Source organism: Clinocottus analis, unplaced genomic scaffold (assembly GCF_023055335.1).
Source record: "Clinocottus analis isolate CAN_PGR_092001 unplaced genomic scaffold, fCliAna1.0.p SCAF_20, whole genome shotgun sequence".
Taxonomy (NCBI): Eukaryota; Metazoa; Chordata; class Actinopteri; order Perciformes; family Cottidae; genus Clinocottus; species Clinocottus analis.
The window spans coordinates 15,116,595-15,139,587 of record NW_027175932.1 but is presented as its reverse complement, the minus strand read 5'-3'; the positions used below and the strand labels follow the sequence as shown (position 1 = coordinate 15,139,587).

At 41.0% G+C, this 22,993-nt stretch overlaps 1 protein-coding gene across 12 annotated transcripts in view; it reads left to right on the top strand.

Annotated features, from left to right (window-relative positions):
* The window catches only part of LOC137791243 (pleckstrin homology domain-containing family A member 5-like), a 167,350-nt gene that overhangs the window by 97,190 nt on the left and 47,167 nt on the right, over positions 1-22,993 (top strand). For all 12 annotated transcript variants that reach the window (XR_011078018.1, XM_068585963.1, XM_068585955.1 and 9 more), the window contains 4 exons: positions 4,540-4,623; positions 17,635-17,809; positions 20,697-20,801; positions 22,553-22,625. Coding sequence is in view for 11 of the 12 variants with exons in the window: in XM_068585963.1 (XP_068442064.1) it covers positions 4,540-4,623; positions 17,635-17,809; positions 20,697-20,801; positions 22,553-22,625 (437 nt within the window). In the remaining variant the exon portion in view is untranslated. The remainder of the gene's footprint in view (positions 1-4,539; positions 4,624-17,634; positions 17,810-20,696; positions 20,802-22,552; positions 22,626-22,993) is intronic.

Here is a 22,993-nt window from a genome sequence, read left to right as displayed (position 1 = left end):
GACCTAATGGCAGAAATATAGGAGGGATAGTTGTTTTGAACAATGTTATCTTACAACACCATATGTGTCCTATTACAGAAGGTAGCGGTTGTAACTAGCTTTGCTTTGATGTAATGTGTAGGTGGTAGAGTTTGAGTGGTTATAGTTTAGTAAATCTGTCTTTTGCTCTGTAGTTTTACATTTCGCTTCACTATTCGTCACCATGGTAAATTATTGCGTTTGTCCAGGCTACAAACTGCAGGGCGGGGTCATCAGTTTACAGGTAGAGGAGCTAGCTTCGTGCAGGTGAAGAGACAGGACTTCACCACTGCATCTGGAACAAATGCTCGCAATCATGTGCTGTGCTCTTTTTGGACTACTAATATATTTATATGATATGAGTTAAAATAGTAACAAAATGCAATACTTTAATATCTAGACATCATAATAGAAATATAGCTGTTACGGGCTCTTTTAGTTAGGGCCAGAGGCCCAAGTTGCCAGCCGACCCAAACAGTAAAGACTGCCTCTGGCAAGCACAGGCCAAGCATGAACAGACAACAAGCACTGCACTAGTTAGTGAAGAAATACAAACCTACTACCTTAGGGGATGAGAAATAAAGCCAGCAAGGAAGTCCCAAAAACAGTTCATCAAATAGCCAGTTGGTCTGGCTCCAAAAGCGAGTAAATCCCAGTCCCCATTAAAGCTTCACAACAGCCCTTCAGAAACCTCTGGGTCACAGGGAGTACGGCAGACATTCAGATTCAGCTCGTTCATTTAATGACTTACTCTTCCCTCCTCTTTTGTCTTTTGTTTGGGGAAGTAAACCCTCTTTAAGTCTGCATTTGAACACGTAAATGGTACACTCATTCATCTGAATTCAGTTATAAACTTCATAAGTAACGTCTATTTTTAGTAAGATTTCTGCCTATGTCTAAAAATTTCTGCACACTCAAAACATACTTCAACATGTATCTCCTCCACGAAACCGAAAATATACTTGTTGTATTTTCATGAAAAAAACTTAATATTACGAGAACACTAAAGTTATAATTTAATGACAATAAAGTCTAAATATTTCAAGAAAAGCCCTACCTGACCTCAGCGGTGCATCCCTTTACCATGCTGGGTCTCACCCGTTGGGTTTGGCCGAATGTCCACACAAATTTTAACTTCACAACCTCCAATAAAACGCAGCTCACATCTGCTGCTTGCAGCATTTCAGTTGGAAGCCTCCTGGAGTAGAGACGGTCCCAAACTGAACAAAACTGCTGACAGAGACAGCGACACAGAGCTACCAGTCAGAGGACAGACTAGCTGTAGTCTATAGGAATCGATGGACTGACAGAAATGCTAAAACATACACGTGAGACACCCCCTCCCTCCATGACTCCCTCTGGCTCCTGCACATCTGGCGTCCCTGGATGTAGGTATAAAAACATCTGCTGCCTACACATGCTAACCCCCCCAGAGCCCACTGAGTTTATCTGAGGGTTCTCACTCAGGTGTCAGAGGTGCTAGTAAAGAATAATTTACCTTTTCGTTTGGATGATATGAGTATTTATGATATACATTTTTGGTATGAGAATAATCAAACTATTGCTCTATTAGTTGTTTTCAATCGCTAACAAGCGCTTACGCATACTTCAGATACTTTTTCTAAACTCTTAACACAGACTCACAGCGACAAACCACAATTGGCCAAATGGATCATTTTTTTCTCAAAAACACATTTTGTTAAATATATACTAACTCTTCATTTCAAAATATAACACATCTTTCTCTGCACACACTAACTTTACCAAAACACTGGAAATCTGACTCAAAATGAAATTATTCTGTCAAAGAATAACTCTTGTTTTCGCTTCACAAGGTCCTTGCAGTCAATCAAAGTACACCAGGTTTAAAAAATACTGGCTATTGCTGACATTACAAAAACTGCATAAACGTTCATGTTTCAGTTTTACAGGTATTTGCATGCAAAACATGCAATCCATTGTTTTTACACAAAATTTCTTGGTTGGAAACTGTATGTCCACATGTAACGTTCACATTCAAAAGCATTCCAGTAAAAAGCAAATCAGTTATTTTTCCCTTTACTGTTAACTACAGAAGGTACAGTATAAATACTATTTACAATATGATAGAACAGAAGAAGTTTTACAGTATTGCTTACAGTGAACAAAATATCCATGAAGCACACAAGAGCATTCTGACCAAAAAAACGGCAAAAACCCCAGATAACACTAAAAAAAGCACAAAATTCCTGTAGCTAATCTCTATGATCTTCAGGGTTAGGCCACATGTTTTCATCAACATCGCATCTGATATTATCCAACGCGATGCACCTGGGATAAAACCGCTTGGAATGTCGGATCCACCCTTGGCAATTATCAACTGTGATGTCCCTGCAGTCAGCATCCATGGCTTTAACTGGACATTGAAGTGAATATACACTATACTTGGACATATTGTCGTCGTAGCTCCTTGGCTTTTTGATATTGGGACTAACTTTTACACAAATCTTTCAAACACGTGATATTTCAATGTGTGTTCATTCTATTTCGATGTCATGTTGTAAAAGCAACAGACACATGATGCATGCAGGTCTGACAGGTACCAAGACCAACAGATGCATTACCAGAACCAGACTGTGTGTGTGTGTGTGTGTGTGTGTGTGTGTGTGTGTGTGTGTGTGTGTGTGTGTGTGTGTGTGTGTGTGTGTTGGTGCGCGCGTGTGTTTGCTTGTGTGCGCGCGTGTGTGGGTGTGCACGTGTGTGGGTGCGTGTGTGTGGGTGCGTGCATGTGTGTGTGTGTGTGTGCGTGTGTGTGCGTGCACGTGTGTGTGTGTGTGTGTGTGTGTGTGTGTGTGTTGGTGCGCGCGTGTGTTTGCTTGTGTGCGCGCGTGTGTGGGTGTGCACGTGTGTGGGTGCGTGTGTGTGTGCGTGTGTGTGTGTGTGTGTGTGTGTGTGTGTGTGTGTGTGTGTGTGTGTGTGTGTGTGTGCATGCTCTTGAGATTACTAGTACTCTCTCTAATGGCAGTGAAGGTTATCTGAATGATTCTATTGAGATCAGGGTGATGAACTGCTCAAGATTAGGATTAGTTGATGCGCTCTTTGAATATATGTGTTAAAAACTTTCCTCCTAACTTCATTATCATTGTCATCATGTTGTCAGGGTCAATCACAAAAGTCTTCTGTTCTGTGAGAGGGAGGTGAAAGGGTCAGAGAGAAACAGCCAAGGAAAATAGAAGACGAAGGGATATTGCAAGAAATTCTTAGAAAAGACAGAAAGAATCTGAATCAGCTTTAATGGCCATATAAGTTTACACATAAATGGAATTTGTCACCGGTTTCACTTCACTCTTCATACTTACGTGCATACAATAAACAAGATTGTACTTATATACATACAATAAACAAGATACAAATAAAACAAATGTAAAATATCTGTTATGTATGTGCAGGGTTTTAGTCAGCACAAACAAAGCAGCAGTAAGAGGAAGTTAACAAAGCGAGAGATAAATACAAATGAGACATGAATCATCAAATAACAGTGAGAAAAAGAAATGAAGATCAAACACAGATTGAGACGGTGTGGAAGAGACAACACATTGAAGTTAGACAGAAGACAGACAGTGAAAGAGAAATAGTGGAAAAGTGAGAGTGATGATCAACTAACCGTGTGGAAGATGTACTGAGACAGAACCAGGGAAGAGACAAGAGACAGCAAAGTGATGAAAGAAAAGGAGGTATGGGATATGGAGTCTGTAGGGTGCTATTGCTATAATTACAGACTTTCAGTCTTTAATTAGAACCAATTAATAGCTGATCAAAACATTGCATTTATATAATTACATCATTTGAGTTTTGTTACACAAATACTGTGTAATAAAACTCAAATCAAACAGAAGAACGAAGTTATGAGAGAAGAAGATGCACAAAGGGGCACAGAGAGAGAGAGCGTGAGAGAGAGAGCGCGCGCGAGAAAGAGAGAGAGAGAGAGAGAGAGAGAAAGAATCAGTGTCCACTGTTGTTCTGCTGTTGTCGCTCTCACTCTCTCCAGTCTGTTGTGCACCCGACTACACAACAGTGCTTCGGAACTTCATTTTGTACTTTTTTTTTTATTTTTGAGGAACTGGGCTCTTGTCATCTGAAAGCACTTTCTTTTTTTTTGCCTAAGATTTAAACAGAACATTATGCTGAAGTTTAGTATCAGCCATTGCTCGAGGTGTGTGAGGGAGTATGATTGTAGCGAGATGCTGACTTTACAGAGAGGATTTAACTTTCAGTTTTCTTATTGTTTGTTTTTGATGCAGATGTGGTACTGATAATGATGCAGATGTGGTACTGATAATGATGCAGATGTGGTACTGATAATGATGCAGATGTGGTACTGATAATGATGCAGAATGTGCTATTGTTTTTCTTTTCTTTTATTACATCGTCCAGCTTTCAGCGCTCTGTCGTTACTCATGTGTGAACTGTCTTGGTGTTGGTGCAGAGACTGAACACTCTCTCACTTTTTCTCTTTTTTCTTCCTTCTATCTCTTCCTGCAGTCACAATGAGAGAAAGGTGACCTGTAAGCACCCGGTGTCAGGCGTCCCCTCCCAAGACAACTGCATCTTTGTCGTAAATGAACAGTAAGTCTGCACTCTGACACACACACACACGCACACACACACACACACACGCACACACACACACGCACACACACACACACACACAAACACACACATCATTGTAGGCTTCTGGTTTCTGTGCTGATTTGAAAGGTCACTGAAAACACTTCTAGATGGATTAATTCATGGAATGTACATGGATTCAGTTCTGTGAAGCTGTGTCAGTGTGTGAATGTACTACATTATGGTTGGATATACCAGACGTCAATAATGCTACTCAGACCAGAGCCAGGTCTGAAGTTCAGACTTGTCAGCAAGTCTCGGTTAAGTGACAGAGCAGACAGACCCAGAGAAGCAACAACATGCAGCATCTGAAGTTTTGGTGTCACATTTGATTTCCTCATCACCTGTTTGACATCATTTGCTGCAAATGTCGCATAATGACATAATTCAATAAAATCAGAACACAAGATGAACCCTCACTGCTACCTCGCCCTTTACAGTTAGGTTCTCAAATGTCAATGGAGAAACATCTATAATTCTGCTGAAAAATTTGAGCATTGTCTTTTGAGATTCAGAATGTCCCCTCTGTACCACAGTATTCCAGGTGATGATTGTTTGTACAATGTGAACAGGAACCGTGAGAGGCCAAAGCAGCAGAATTTCCAATAAGACAAATGTAGCAGAATATAAAATAGGCTCCAGGATGAAACCATTGAACTAGAAAATTGAAACACAACAACAACAAAAAAGAAAAGTGACTGGAAACAATTACTGACTGAAAGCAGAATTTGTGAGTGGTGACTAAGAAATGACTTTGTGCTTTGTAAATAAACCATGTTAGCGACATTTCTGATGTTGTTTACCTGCCTTCATTTGCTCTCTTTGCCTTAATCACCCTTACCTGTTATTTGAGACTTAAAACTCTCAGCTCTATGAGACATGTATGATAACCTCCTATAATTAACAGGTATAAAGCAGTCGTAGTATTTAGGTGTCTGTGAAATAAAAACTCCTATTTAAAAGGATACTACATAACTAAATGAATCTTGCTCAGTGTGCTTACAGTAAAGCTTCCGATGCGGCTTTAACAGTGGCAGTGCGCACTATGACTCCTTTTTAAAAGTAATAATCAGAGGCAGTGTATTCAGTGACCATGCAGCTGTGAGGACATAAACAAAGCATCAGTGTGCGGCTGATAGAAGCTGCAGCTCTCCAGCAGCATGGACGTCCACACTGACTGGCAGCTTATCACAGTCTGCAGTCTAAACAACACCCCGCATCTTCTGTTGGATGTTCCTGACACAAAGTAATCAGGGTAGAATCTGTTTCTAATAGTGCTTCTGGACCTGTCATCCCTCTAAGGACAAGGAGACGGTGGCTGAAAAGAAAGCGGAGGACTGGTTTTATTATACGTGCAGCAAACTGTTAAGATGCAAATACAATTGTCATTGTTACTTTTATTGGCTTCACAGTCTCTGTTAGTGTGGCAAGATTCTGGTATGTGTGAGGGACTGCCTGCCGGGAATCAACATGTCCTGAAGTCATTTGAATTTAGGCTTTTCCAGACCCAATTCTATACCATGGAACCTTTGAAGGCCCCATGTTGGGCAACACTGGCTCAGTGGTGAGCAGGGTTATCCTTCAATCAAAGGATCGGCGGTTCAATCCTCCAGCTCCACTAGTCCATGTCGATGTGTCCTTGGGCGAGACACTTAACCCCAAATTGCACCCATAGTTGTGCCTACTGTGTGTGAATGTTAGTTACTCCTGATGGGCAGGTGGAACCTTGCCATCAGTGTAATGGGTGTGAATGATGATAAGTAGTGTGAAAGCTCTTTGAGTAGGAAAGTGCTATACAACTACAGGTCCATTTTAAGGACTCTGAACCTGAATAAACCTAAACCCAACTCTGTGTCTATTAACTGATTTTCTCATTATTAAAATTTGGACCCATAGATAGCTGACATTGCTGACGGTGGTGATCAAACAAAACAAATATATCATCTGAATTTTATAGTCTGGTCCATCAGGGAGGTATTAGTCAGGTCTAGCTCTTGATTGTCAAAACTTTTGATTACTTGACCTGAAATGTTATTGTAGATTTTACTTATGTTTTAAATAGAAATAATCTCATGGTGGGTGAGTGTGAGCCAGTAGGAATATAACCTGAATTCAGAATTCATGGCGAACCAAGATATGGTTTGGCAGGGGTGAAACCAGAGCCCTCAGACACAGGCCTGACAGAGCTGCTCTAAGGATCGATCCGGCCAGAGGTCAGTGGCAAGCTGCGGTTTAGACTGGGCGTCAGTGGGGACGACCAACTGCGTTTCTTTCAGCTGAGAAAGCCTGTGCTAATGGGAGCCATGGTGACCACGGCTGAAAGCCAATATGAGGCCCTTTAAAAGAGCACTGGACGCCTCATTGGGTTCAGGAGACACAGGATCAGGGCAGAGATGTACTCGCAGTGTGTGGACTAGTAGTTCTGTTAGCTGTGAGCCAAAAAAAAAGAATTTTAAAAAAAAAGCACAACACTGCAACTCAGTGTACCTTTAATGTTATTGTTTGGTTTATTGGCTGGATTAGATATGCATTGCATGAATGAACTAATAAAAAACACAATCTTTCATGATAAAATTGGGCCAGCTTAGGTGAATCAGAAGCCCATTCATTACATTTCCTCTGGCAGCAGTTCTGTTCAGCACCTACTACTGACTGTCCATGTATCTTGATCTGCTGGGGAGTACAGTGATACCACAATCAATACAAATGTCCTAATATAGTGTGTTGGATGTCTTGTGTCAACGAGAAGTAGTTCTTTGAACTATTTCTCTTTCCCTTCTATTTCCCTTCTGGCTTGTGTTCTGGATTCAGCTGCAGATATGGACTAACTGACACTATTGTCAACTGACTAACTGTGTAGGATTTAGCACCGCTGCAGACCGCCATCCAGCTGCACATCCTCTGTCTATTCTTGTTTTTTTTCGTTTCTGGTTGTGTGTGACTCAGTGAGGGTCAGCCAATCTGTAAATGCCACCGCTGTTTAGACTGCCCTTCCATCTGAATCTGTCTTCTCTTTTTTCTATCATCTGTTCTGTTTTTAGATAGGTCCATGCCGACGTCTCTTTGCCCTCTCTGTCTGTGTCTGCAGTGTGGTTGGTTTATGGCTGCCATGCTTCGCACTCACAACCTGAGACAGAAAATGTCATTGAATGGTTTCCCAGCCTCACTCTGCTGTGGGATTGACTGACTGCTCGATGCTCCCTACTCATCAACTTTAAAATAGGATTCCTTTTGAAGACAACATCCAATTCCTACAAAGGACCTATTTTTCTGCTCCCTAGAAGACAAACTAGAAAACAGCAGAAAGTCATTCTGTTGGGGCTAAAAAGAAATTTAGGACTGGAACCTCTGAGAAAGACAAAGTGAAGCTATTACACGCACCGCCTCTAAAAGAGTCGTCAGGATGGTATTTCAATCCACTCTCGTCTCCGAAATGTGCAGCTGAGATACCCCACAACCCACCACGCACATACATTTACACACACTGTTTTAATGATGAACAAGTTCGGTGAAGCTGCACACTCTATGGCAGCACTTCTCTTTCTCGCACTCTCACTCTCCATCGCTTTCACACTCACCCCATTCATCTCCCTCCCAATTATCTCCTCTGTCACACTGCTCTTGTTAAGGAGTGCTTAGGTGTGTGTGTGCGTGTGTTCATGAGCTGTTCATGGTGTGTATTTTTACACTTGTTGAGCAGAGAAGAGGTGAGAGCATTCTGGGTAACAAAAGGTGTTTAACTGCAGTGACTCCGCTAATGAGAGTTTCACCTTGTTTCTCCCCAACTGTCTGGAGGATGACAAGTGAAAGAGGAATATCTTTGCTTTAATTATCAGTCTTAGTTCCTTGCAGGCATGATTAATGTTGGGAGACCTGCAGACCAGAGGAGGCTGGTTCATAAAGGCAATTTTTATTGATTCTAATCTCTCTTTTTAAAAAAAAAGAAAAAAAAGAAAGAAACATGTACTTTATTAATCCCCTTGGGGAAATTCTTCTCTGCATTTAACCCATCCTTGATTAAGGAGCAGTGTGCTACCCTGTGAGGTCTTGCTGAGAGACACTTCGTCGTTTAAACTATGGGGGGACTAGTAACGGGACGACCACTCATCCCCTGAGCTACAGCTGCCCAGTTAAAACATGTGACAAAGGTTTTTAAAATGTACCCTCGTGAATTTTAGATATATAAGAAACAGTCTAACCATGCAGGCTGCAAAACCTTTTATCCCCTATCTCACCTACTGCTTCACTCGCTGGGCACAAGCCAGTAGCACAACATTAAAATGTATTCATATTCTTCATAAACAAGCTCTAAAAGAAAGTCCCCCATCGCCGCAATATCCAATATAAATTGTACATGGTATAGCTCCGCCTCCGCTTAGTGATGTTATTAAACAACACACTCAAAGTAGCTGTAATGTTCAATCCAGGAAGTCGGGTTGTAACAGCTATGCGTTAAACAGCCAATTGGACACCAAAACACTGAACCTGCATTGTTTCCCACGGGGCTACTCTCCGTCTGATCACAGCCACATGTCATGTGGTCGGTACTGTGGCCATCATGTGAAGGCCACAGCCTGTGGGGACTTGGACAGGGGTGGCCAGCTCCTGCAGCAAAGAGACAGTTGTGAAAAACAGGAGAGCTGTTATTTTAAATCCTCAGTACTATATTTTACTGGCATGGCACACCGTAGCTGTATTTGATGTAATATATAAAAGCGTCTTAGTGCCACATAAGCCCTCAAGCCTATTGATTCCCTTCTTCTCAAACTTTAAAATGAATATGAAAATAAATGAGCACAAGCCCGAAGCTTTCCCTCCAGGCTCCGGAAATTCTCTGTCGAAGAGGGTTCCCCAGATTTAACCCGAAGCACCAAAGACTCATTCAAGAGATCCTTGATAAACTGATAAAAAAAGCTCAACATGTTCAGTTTTACTTCATTTCAAATGATGTCTTTTCTTATTTTATCATTTAATTTATCAGAAGGCTTTCACAAATATTCCACACATTCCAAGTTCCCACACGTGTATTTCTTTAACTCAGCTATTGACACACGATATAATCGAGCAGGCTTTGAGCTGTAATTTTTCTGTTGGTACAAACATATTTATCATATCCAAATCCCAAAACAACAAAAATAGAAGATGAAATGCATGTTTACAGGTGTTAACATAACCTTGGTGCAATGATGCAATTAGATCACACCAAACTATCAATTACAAACACACAGTTGGCAAATACTGTTAACACTGCATCTAAAGGCAAACATGTCACTCCAAACGACCACATACAAAAGACCAGCAAGACGAGATGGACGTTCAAATAGGAGTAGAAAAGAGCACAAACCCTCACATATGTTCTTTATGGGGCGCCTCTGTAGAGCAGGGTCGTCCTTCAACCAGAGGATCGGTGGTTTGATCCCCGGCTCCGTTAGTCCTTATGGATGTGTCCTTGGGCAAGACGCTTAACCTCAAATTGCTCTCGTAGCTGTGGCTACGGTGTGTAAATGTTAGATAGCCTTGACGAGCAGGTGGAACCTTGCATGGTAGCTCCTCCCATCAGTGTTTCTGAATGTGTTGTGTTAAAGAGCTTTGAATGGTTAGAAAACTAGAAAGGTCAATATATAAAAGTGATGTACAATCCATTTACCATTTAAAGTTGCCCACTTGATTGGACACATTAAAAGTGACAGAAGTCACTCATCGGGCTATGCTCCGACCCTTCCTGACACGTTGTTCCTCTCTGCTCTTGTTTCCTCCATCTGCCTCCTCACTTAATTATTAACAGAATCCACTTGGATGTCTTCAGTTGTCTGATTGTCCGAACAACAGAAAGATAAGAAGTTGGAAAGTGACACCAGACAGTCAACGTGCATTTGGAGAGAAAGTGACAAACAGAAATGGTGATATTGAGCTCGAAATAAAAGCTGAGTCTCGAATAGCTGATGGAGCAATAGTATGGCTCTAAATTAATAATCACATTGCCTGCATGGAGGAACTGGATTGGTGTTTAGCAGAACAAAGAGTTTGGCATTTGACAATGAAATTCAACTTGTGTTTCACTTGCACAGCCAACAAAAAGCTTTCTTAGTGGACTACCTCTCCTCCAGTGACGTGACATTCATTCTTTTTCTTTTCTTAATGTTATGATTGCTGTCATCATCATCATTTATTTGATAGAGCATGATTGAATGAAAGTCAAAATTGTTTTGTCATTCTCTCTCCACCCTCGTTCTGTCTCTAGCATGAGTTGTGGAACGCTTGTCCACCCTGACAAGCCCATAGAGGCTCTCAGCAGGTAATGATCCCTCACACTGCTGCCTTCTGCTTTCCTGCTAGCTTTGATGTTTTCAGTACAAAGTTGTTGCATGCAGAACATGCTGTAGTGTCATCTGGGGAGTACACTTGAGAAGATCCTTTTGTAACAAGATATTGCACTTTTAGAAAGGAGGAGGTTCAGGAGTGGATCAGATCTCTCTCTCTCGGCAGAAGCCACCAGCCAGAACACATTGGTCTCCCCATGAAGTCTTTCTGCACACTGGAGTAAGCAAAGAGTAACACAGTGATCCTATGTGTCCAGATGCCTCTTCCGGCTTTGTCTTCAGTGCCATTTATCATCAATTCAAGACTTCACTCATGTTTTGCTCCTTGTTTCTGCCTCTTGCTAAAACTAACTTTATTTCAGTGAACTGCTTGATGAGCCGCTATGATATTCTAGATGATTAATGTGTGTGCCATGGGTTGTGTTTCCAGCATACAGCGTTTTCTCCGAATAATATCCTATGTGTAATTTAATAGTATGCTTTTTGGCCATAAAAATCATAGGAAGTGCTGTGTCCTTCTGCAGGAGAATTACCTCTTACCTCTGACATGATGAAATGTAATCAGGTGTCAGGCGCTGCTGTGACTTGCTGAATGACAGCATGGAGGTAGAAGCCTCGGATTTTTTCGCAGCTAAAGCTTCAAACTGTCTCATAGTGAGCCGTGACTCATTGATCCAATCCACAAAGATACTAGAAAGAGAATTCCATTGCTGAGAAATATGTGTAATATAAGTAATTCTTAAAGCTAAAGCAATTATAATTCAGCTCAGACTTCCCCGAGTGCTGGTGTCATTTAGCATAAGACATCTGTCTGCTCTTCATTTTTCTTATCAAAGGAATCTCATATCATATGTTGCTTTTAAGATAGTGTCATTTAGTTACCTGAGGTCTATTTGAAAGGTGATTATATTTTAAACACAGTTTTGATTATTTAGTTGGAATGCTGCAAGCATTCCAACTATTGTTCTTCAAATCTTTATTAAACTGTTTCTTCTTCTATTTCTTCCATCCGTATTTTGGACCGTAACTACTCCTTCATATTTTCAGCTACAGAAAAAAGTTCAATTATTCTGATTTTTCAAATTTCCAAATTATTAAGCTTTTTATGATTTTTTTTATAATGGGACCCAATGGGGAAATCTTCAAATCATCTTCAACTTCAAACGTTTACAGTTTCTTCATACGTTGAGCTTGAGACAAACGTGGGAAATCATGTCTTCTGCTGTAAACTGCGGTCGATAGGAATCCAACAGATTCAGACGTGTTGAGGTCCGACTGAATGTGAGAGCAAGTCCGTCCCCAGCAGGAGGCCTTTGGTCTGTGCATCTGCAGGCTGCAGGAACGTAAACGGCCGCACACGCAAACTGGTGCGCACGTGCACGCGCGTGAACGGTCGTGCACGTGAACGGCAGTGCACGCGCGTGAACGGCAGCACACGTGAACGCTCACTAACGTGAAACGGCCGCGCGTGTAAACGCTCGCGAACGGGTGCGCCCGCGCCTTAACGGCCACGCGCGTGAACTGCCGTGCGCACGCGCTAACGGCCGCGTTAACGTGTTACTATGGTCGCGTGCACGTTCGTGTGTGTGTGTGTGTGTGTGTGTGTGTGCGTGCGTGTGCAGGTCACTGTGGTTATAGACGTCAGGATTAACAGCGTCACTGACGTTCACGTTCTGAGGTTTAACAGATGGTTTTGTAGACACTCTATTCCACTATTTTCAGCTATATTAATATATTCAGCTATTTTTACATATATTCAGCTATTCTTTAATTTTCAAATATATTTAGCTAATTTAAGCTATATTCCACAATGTTCAGCTATATTCAGCTATTTCTTTCAAATATTTCAGCTATAAGCTTCAGCTTTTTGCATTCCAACGCATTTTCTGCAGGAAATGCTCTTTCTAGTTCATAAGAATTATCCATGATTTCTGATCTGCTTGTTTAAATGAGCTACTGCCTCTATGTTTACCTGCAGAATTGATATATATATATATATATATATATATATATATATATATATATATATATATATATATATATATATTTATATTATAATTATTATTATATATATATGTATATATTTCCATCAGGACAACATGTCATGCTCAGCGCTCTGCTGCTCTCAGTTTGTCTTTTTCTCCTTTCACTTATCAAGTCAAATTATTTTAACTCAAGGTTTTTGTTTATTGTTCTTATTCCATAAAACTCAATCCTTCTTGTTGTTTACCCTTGAATGGCTTTAATCCCTCCCATTCCTGGAAAGTGTAGGCTATAAATTGAGAAATGACGACAGACAAAAATGACTCAGAATGTTTTTGAGAAAGCTTTGCCTTTTTATTTCTCTGGAGATGTAAACGTTGCTGCAAGCAGCTCTGTGATGTCACTGACCCTCGAGAGTCGTGATGTGTTCCGGTGCAAAAGCTATTTTGGACATCCATGATGTGAGAATCAGTTGCTGAAGAGCATGTATGGTTTAGTTTTTGGGGGACCCTAACCCCTGTATTGGATCAAAGGTATTGATTAGCAGATCGAAGTCCACAGAGCAAGCGTGTAGACCTGGACTTGAGATCATTTTGGCTCAGAGACAAACTTTGGAAATATCTGATTATAGAAAAACACAAATGTATGTACTAAAGAGTTTCTCATACTTGACACTACTTTGACGATATAGCTCTTTATCAGAGCTGATATTTTATTAGTCTCGTTTCAAAAATGGTATTCATATTGCATCATTTTTTAAAATTTTTTAATTTAAACCTTTATTTAACCAGGAAAGTCCCATTGAGATTAAAAAATCTCTTTTTGGAGGGAGACCTGGCCAAGACAGACAGCAGCATAAAAAACAGTTACAAACAGAAAATACAGTCAATACAGTTCCCAGTGTGATGTTCCACAATCAGAGATTCCCTCTGACTGAAACCACAAGTCAAAAGTCACAAAATGTATGTTTGAAATAGAGCTGAGTCATCAGTACAGTCAGAGCAAATAAACACTGGTGCAAAACACAAACTGTGAACAAATGGATCAGAATCAAAACTCCATTTCATTCAATTGCAGAGGTCTTTGATCCTGCTTAGATGTCTGAGAAACAGCCTCCACACAGCGCTCACACAAACCGGTTTCATTATCACTGAATGGAGAGTAAACAGAGCCGCCCAACGGAGGGCTTCATGGAGCAACTGAACGATGAGAAGACAGATAACATGAGACAGTGGGAAGGATTGTGTGTGTGTGTGTGTGTGTGTGTGTGTGTGTGTGTGTGTGTGTGTGTGTGTGTGTGTGTGTGTGTGTGTGTGTGTGTATGTGTGCGTGCATGCGTGCCTACGTGCGTGTATGTGTGCTAGGCACCCTGCTTTAGATGTAGGGCTCCTTTTACTAGAGGCGAGGGGAGGCCTCCTCCCTCACTCACAGTCAGTTGGCCAGCAATTCAGTGTCTCTGGCAGAGCCACAGAACAACAATGGCTAAATGCCTTCACTTACTGTGTCTTATAGCTCAAGACACGCATGGACCCACTTGCGTAGTCCCATTAGCCATTTTGCGTGCTTGCGTGCGTCACCCAAAATGTCTGACTATCCATCAGAGCTACGCGAGCCGTTCTCAGCCCACAAGCCTGTGATTAGTCCGCTAACCACGTCCTTTCTGAGTCTCGCATTTCCGGTTTCATAGCATAATACCGCTGTTTTTAAAAGCCATAGCAGAAACACAAACAATGGATCCTGTTGAAGAACGTTTGGCTGAAGAGGTCCACAAATATGAGCATTTAAATAACCCGTCTGACGGAGTATAAGGACACGCAGATGGAGGTAAATTCCTGGAGGGAGATATCTGTGGACGTCGGCGTGCAGGTCGACTCTAAACGGTCGTTGCGTTACTGTTCTGGAGTATGAAAAACGCACGGGAACTATAAACCAAAACAAGTCGATCCGACTGCGTGGCCAGACACAGTTGTAGTTGCAAGAGTATAATTCGCCCTTTACACTCAGTGGTGAGCGGGTCGTCCTTTACTCAGAGGATCGAATGTTTCGATCCCTGGCTCCGCTAGTCAATGTCGATGTGTCTTTGGGCAAGACACTTAACCCCAAATTGCTGTGAATATGTGTATGAATGTTAGTTACTCCTGATGGGCAGGTGGCACTTGATGAATGTGTTGAATGACGACATGTAGAGTTGAACCGCTTTGAGTGACCAGAAGACTAGAAGAGCTCTCGGACAGGTCCATTTCCAGAGACTGCTAAAAGATGTTTCATAATAAATGTCTTGTGTCTCTTCCGGCTTTGAATGGAATAGACTGACTAGGGCTTTTGCACCCACACTTTGTTTGTCCTAAAGATTCAAACACAGCGGGAAAGATGCCAAAAGAAAACGCCTAAGAATGTAATACAGAAGTACATAATGCAGGTTTCATGTTTAGCCTCAGGGTGTCAAATCTCAAATCAAAAGAGAATCAGGATTATATTTAGAACAACATAGCTCTCTAAACTACTCTAAAAGGCATAATAAACCATAACTTCAATTACCACTGCAGTTCCCTTAACTAATATTTGTAATTTACCCCATATTAAGAGCTAAGTGATCGATATGACAAGTTTACTGGCCTTGAAGGGCTTATGGATGGACAACTGCTCAATATCCAATGCTCTATTGTCATGCATTAGGTGCTCTGATATGCTAAGAACTTTGATTGCTGGAAAACATGCATTGATTCTTTTAAACCTTCACGATGAATGTATCTGCGTATCAAGTGTTCATTTCAAGATTCAAAGAAACTCAAATAAATGTTGTGTACTTACAATAAATCAATGTTATGTGCTATGTGAGTTTAGTCAACATTTAATTTGCAGAGTTGGGGCTTTTTCATTTTGTCTTCAAGGAAAGTATAGCGAAGAGCTTATCACAGCTGTCAGTGTGGAACATGGAAAATCTGCTAATGTGTTTCAAGCCATTTAAATGGTTGGCATGCAAATTACACTGTGTAATTTTAATCAAAGTACAGTACTTAAGCAGAGGTTGGTAAACTATGGGATCAGTGGTCATAAACTTGTTTGATCTAAGATTGGAGCTGTGCAGGCCAAAGCGTAACAGGGAATGATGGTTTTACAAAGAGTTAATGAGGCAGGCAGAGTAGAAGGGGCTGGAGGCGGTAAGAAGACTTTGTTACTGATGCTATCTTACTATGTGATCAGCAGAGTGGGAACAACACAGCTGATATAGAGTTTTATTACACTCTGAGGTATCGGGGTTTTCAGAAAACCTTTCTCCCAAACTAGATCATTGAGAAGATGAAACAGGTCTCACCTCAACGTAGACTCTGTTTTACTCAACCTGCGCCTACAATGATAAAGCAAAGTCCGCAAGACAATGTGAGCAATCAACTCAAATGGTCACTACACCTATGGTGTATACTTACTTTTTGCAACGTTTTGATTATGACGGTGTCCATAAACTGTGAGATTACAATGCTTGCTGCTGCAGCTTCTGCTAAGTGTGTCTGTGTGTGGTTTGGTGCTGCAGGTATAGCACAAAATAATGCCAGTAAAACATAGCAGTACCATTTAATGCTGAGAAAACAAAGGAAGAAAGAAACCAGGTCCAGGTGGGTTCAGGTCGACCCCCCTCGTGCTGTTGCTGGTCTTCTTGTCAGAGCAGTAATATAAGAGTGTGTTTGTGTGTATCGTCAACAAGAGCAACAACGTCGATGATAAGTTTCATTGAGGTTCTCTGTTTATACTCTGCTGACCTTGCTAGTGGAAATGGAGCAATCACTGTGTGCTAGTTTTAATCAGACTCTGCGACCTTGAACTTTCTTTTTCTCTCATTAGCAATTGTCCTTCTACTAAACTAGGGGCAAAAAACTTTGAGCTGGTTCAATTTGTCAAGCCAAGGTGGCAGGCCATTTCAATTAGCTGGATGTAGAAGCATGAATCAGAGATGACACCCAGAGAAGCCAACTCTCTTCCCTCACATTCTCACTTTCTTTATCTCAGTTTCTGTGGCTCTCCCTCTCTGCTCGCGCTCATTCAATCCACTCTACCCTTCATCTCGTTGTCATCCTCCCTCTCTTTAATGGCCCTGACAGAGATAGTGTCATTAACAGAGTGGAGGTAGAGACTGCTTGATGAGGTGGGGGGTTGGCTGATTGGCTAGCTGGATTCTGTTCTGCCTCCTCTGTCATCAACACACACACACACACACACACACACGCGCGCACACACACATACACACAGCTATTCTAGCAGAATAAACTAATTAAGCCAGGACACATTCACACCTTTGTTAAAGGAGATGGACGTTGACATCTGACTGCTGAGCTGAACTGACATCAGTCTGGACTGATGCCCATTCTCAGTTATCTCAGTGTAAGTTTTTCCAGGCTGTTTTGTTCAACAAGAGTAAGATGGTTGCACATCAACTTATAATTGTCACTCTGCTGAATATTTGTTCAAAGTGTGAGTCCATGTAACTTTGGCTTTTGAAGTCTGGCTTTTCTAATAATTGAACCATTTGAATGTACACAATCAAATACTGTGGTTTAGTCATGGTCTCACCTGTAAGTGTTTCATGATGCTGTACTTTATTAATATACATGTGAAATGTCTGACTAACGCCCTCTGTCTTTGTCTCTCTATGTCTCTCACCCTCTGGCAGGCCGGCTCCTCAAGCTTCTTCAGAGCAGGGCAGCAGCAGTGACAAGAAGGAACGTCCCATGAGCACCATGAGCGAGGCGTCAAACTACACGGGGGGCTCCGACTACAGCACCTTCCCTGGCAGCCCGGCCACCACTGTCACTCCTGCCACCACCACCACCACCTCATCCACACGGGTCAGTCTCTATCCATACAGGCCTTAAATCTGAAGCACATCTCTGTTGAGCAGTTTAATTACACTTCTAATAAAAACACAGGGCTAATAATAAGTTATGTTTATGAAGCGTCATTAGCAGACAGAGGCTGACTGAGTTGGTATATTTGTACCTAATGTGGGTATAAAAGAGGGGGTCATATATTTAGCCATGCTGCAGGTGTGACATGAGGCCGTGTCAGTCTGTAGCTCTCATACTGTGCTGTATACTGCTGTACTTTGTCTAAGAAGCCTCTTTTGCATAATCCAATGTTTGATAACATAATCTGGTTGTCTTCAAATCTTTGTAAAAACTGGAGCTTTCTGTGGCCTAATAATGCTATTAATTGTTATAAAACTAATAATAATACAAACTGACATGATTTTGGTATTAAGAAGCATGTTTTAACAAATGTTGTACTACTGTAGCCGACGACTGTGGCTCAGTGGTGAGCAGGTCGTCCTTCAATGGGTGGAACGATTCCCTGCACCGCTAGCCCATGTCAATGTGTCCTTGAGCAAGACACTTAACCCTAAAATTGCTCCCTTAGCTGCGCCGACGGTGTATAAATGGTTGATAATACTGATGTGGCACCTTGCATGGTGGCTCCTCCCATCAGCGTGTGAATGGGTGTGAATGGGTGAATGATGTCATGTAGCTTTAAAGCGCTTTGAGTGGTCAGAAGACGAGAAAAGCGCTATACAAGTACAGGTCCATTTGTGTCAGTTACAAATTTGATTATGCAAATTAAGTGGCTCAAAATATACAACCTTTTAAACCTTCAGTTCAAAAGGTTTTGTATTTTGATAAATTTGACATTCATCCTTTAACATGCTGATAATTGATTGAATGAATAAAACATATTCACTCAAGTGATTTACACCAACAGTAAGCCTTCACTCAGCAGCCAGCTCCCTGAAAGAGTTGATTTGTTCTTCCCATAATGCTGTGCGGGAGATCATTACCCTGAGGCTGAAGAAGCAGGAGTATGAAGCAGGCTTACTCAGGCCAACAGAAAGTATAATGCCTCATATCATTATGTATGTCATTATATACAATCAAGTTGAGCTCTATTCCCTGAGAAAGCTTCCAAAGAAAACGACACTCAGACGGGTTATTAAAGGTGTGTGTTGAAGGTCAAACCAGCCGAGAACGAGCTGCTAATATTTCAAGGATATTTCACAGTATTTATTATTAAATTGTGTGTGTGTTTTCTTTTGCTTTAAATACCATGAATGTTACAACATACAGGCAAGAACAAACTTGTGCCTTCTTCTTTGTCCACTATTTAAATGTAATTTCTCTCAACATGACACAATGTTAGCACCATAAGGTAAAGTTCTCCCAGTTTCATATGGTCTGCACAGAGCCCTGACCTTAACCCCATCCAACCCCCTTTTTTATGAACTGGTTCGCCGATAGTGAGTCAGACCCGATTACCCGACATCAGTTTCGGACCTCAGTGAAACTCTAGTGGCTGAATGAATTCCTGCATCCAGTTTTAACATCGAGAGGAAAGACTGAAAGCAGCACATTGACATATTTAAACATGCACTATGTCTTCAATATATAATCTCCCATCATTGCTGAGCCGTTAATTATAGTGAATAAGTAAGGGGTTGTATTTAGGATATGTAATGGAAGTCTATCTGTTGCATTGTGTGGTGTCCTGTGAAAACTCTGTCGACTAGAAAGTACAACTGTATACTATCAGTTCATAAAGAGTCAATACAATGTAATGTTGCCTGATTCATGCCATCAACATAATGAAGACGCTTGTTGTCAATTAACGTATTGTATTTGACAAATTGCAAAACTCTGATTCTGAACATACCTGCAAAATCATGATTGACAACATATGACTTTTGTTTGCAAACAATATCTCAGCAGCAAGTACAACATGATTTCTGTTTAATATCAAATCCTTTGCAAGGTGATGGAAAGATCATGGTTTTGGTTGGTTGAATTTTTGTTTAAACCTTAAATTAGTTTTAAGTCAAGTCAAATTATATTTCTTATATAACCCTAAATCACAAACCTGAAAGGTGTTTTAGTAGCTTAAACCTGCTAAATTGTGTCCAAAAAAAGTAGTGCTTCTTTGGCGGAAAAAAAGTTACCATTGAAAATAATAATGTCAGCAAATACATTTTTCCTAAAATACATTTAATAAACAAAAGTAAGTCCGACAAAACAGGGTTAAACGTAAACTTATGCTGCGTTTACACCACGCCTGAGTTTACTCGCTCGACTTTATTTGGTTAATTTGCGTCATTCGCGCAGTGTTACTCACGTCATGCCCGGCGCCCGGTGTGAAATTCACTTTTTCGCAACCATTTGAATCTGTGCATTGACTTCACATGTAATCTACGTGTGAATAATTCACAACGCTTTTGGTGTGAATGCAGCACAATGGTTACTAACTACAGCACACTTATCTATAGTAAATTGCAGCGTCACCTGGCCATTAGTTTCTAGTTTAAAAAGGGATTTAGAGAGACAGTTTTGCAAAAACGTGACATAATAATCCACTGTAAAGTATGCTTGTTATCAGTAGATTCAGATCTACTGAATCTGGTGGTTGGAGAAGAAAGGACAGCGTCACCAAAAGCATTAAAGCACTTCCCTCTAATGAGTACCACCATGTCAACATCTTGGAACTGGTTCAATACTGTTGTTTTGAGATCAGAGGGATGCTAATGTTTTGTCTTAATGTTTTTTTCTCCTTATCTCTGTATGGAAACATATTTAAAATACATAAAAATCTGTATGACTTGTGTATTGAAACATGTAGATTTGAATTGCTATAATAAAAATAGTATTAATACATGTAAGTGTATATTCAAATGAACCCATTCATGTTTTTCAACAGCCATCTAGACCTTCCAAGAAAATTCACAACTTTGGAAAGAGGTCAAACTCCATCAAGAGGAACCCCAATGCCCCAGCTGTCAGGAGCAACTGGCTTTACAAACAGGTACAGGAGAACGATTATGAGATGTGGTTGAGTTTGTACGGGACAAAGAGTGGATTGATAGAAGACAGGTGAGGGAATATGTCTTGACAGCAAAAATAAATGGTGAAAGGTGCACACCGAAGAACATAAAGTAGTAGTATTAGTCAATGCATTTGGAATGTATTCTGTTTAATTGTATGATGAAAATTCACAAAAAACTATTTGCTCCATTCTTAATATAAAGATAAGAAATATTGGTTACAATCTTATGACTGTGTAATAACTATACAGCTGGAGTAAGGACATGGTAAGCCAAGCTTAGCATCAAGACGAATGGCAGAGGGAAACAGCAAGCCTGGCTCTGTCCAAAAACATATACCTCATATACACAAAGAGAAATGTCAAATTAAATACAATGTGTGGTTTGACAGGGAGTGACACATTAGAACCAAATAGTGACTGAGTGCAGTATCGTAACATGTATAGAGATTTGATTGGAGATCTGTTATTGATTTAGACCATTGTTTAGCCCCCAAAATGTTGAAAGTATCGGCACGTTCTCACGCCTAATTATTTTTCCTAAATTGCATGACATGGGATATTTTGCACAAATATACTACTTTGAAATAATCAAGCGACCATCAATAGCAACAGAATTTTTGTATTTACTTGTTAAAATAAACTTGTAGAAAAGTGTACATTATGTACACTACACCACACGACTGACTGAAGGCATTCCGCTGTTTGGTTGCAATGAAAGGACTTGTGTAGCAGCAGCAGTCTGTGGAACCTCAGCAAATGAGAGTATTGTGTGGTACTCCGCTGTGGGGCTTGACTGGACATTAGCTAACTTAGTTTGAGGCTGGCCATGTTCTTCATTCCCTTTCCAACCACTCGTGAGTTGAGCAATTTTCTTCACCCCACAAAGATCTACAGTGGGTCATTTTTTTAATTGGTCTGTGGCCCTCGACCACTGTGTGACTTTCTAAAGACAGCCCCATCAAGCACTGTTCAACTCAACTTACAATAACCCCCATCTCAGCCTTGGCCCTGTGCTTCTGCTCACTATGTTCACATTGAGATTAGAATCAATCCACTTCACTCCAGCATAGCCCCCTCTCATCCCCACAGACCTGTCAGGCATCGAGCACCCATGACAGAATAAATGTCATCAGTGTTTAAAGTTCCTGACCTCAGGAATTTGACACATTGCAAAGAGTGAGCGAACTCTCTCAAAAAACGTGGTATTGTCGCTGCAGTAATCACGGCGTAAGATCGTAACGTCCAAAACCTAAGACACTGACTACCCAAATGGCAAACTTGAAACTTTTCAAGAAAGCAGTACACAAACCAAAGGGTGTAGTCACATAGGCTACGTTCAATTCTGACGTACTGTGTGAGAACCAGGCCTTCCGGAAGAACCTATTGGAACCCTTTTTTTCTAAGAGCTTATAAAAAAGAACCAGAGCAGCAGCATAGAGAACAAAGCACAGGCTTTCGCCCCGAGCAAAACAGAGGCAAATTTGTCACTGCGTTATGACGGGATAAAACAGAGCAATTTGTCTCAGAGGAAAAGATAGAAGCTGGTTAATAGAAGCAGCCAGAGGGGGAGGCAGCGAGGGTGTCAAGAGAAGAGAAGTGAGGGGAGATCAAAGAAGAGAAACTGTGTCTGTGTGCGTGCGTGCGTGCGTGTGTGTGTGTGTATTGTTTTCTGTAATCACTACACTATGACAGACTCACTGATGAAGGTCTGTGACCTTTGACCCATGCAGGACAGCACAGGGATGAAGCTTTGGAAGAAGAGGTGGTTTGTTCTGTGCGACATGTGTCTCTTCTACTACCGTGGTGAGGACACACACACACACACTCACACACACACACACACACGCATGCACACATTCAAAAGCGAATAATATTTTGTTCAAGGGCAATTCAAAAAAGCACATTCCCTATTTCACTATTTTATCATACCACTCATGTTTGGAGGCAGAGCCGTGCAGAAGGCAAAGGCACTGGTGAGTTCAAGTTAAGTTTAGTGCTGTCAAATATCTTCTGAACAGATGAGAATAAATCTTGCAGAAGAATAGTGTTTATAATTATTGTGCACAAGGTAATTAGAATATTTTCATTTTTGTATGGTTGAATTATTGGGAAAAAATAACTGTTACTAGCCATGACTTGAGAGCGAAAGGTCTCCCACAGAGATTTCAGCC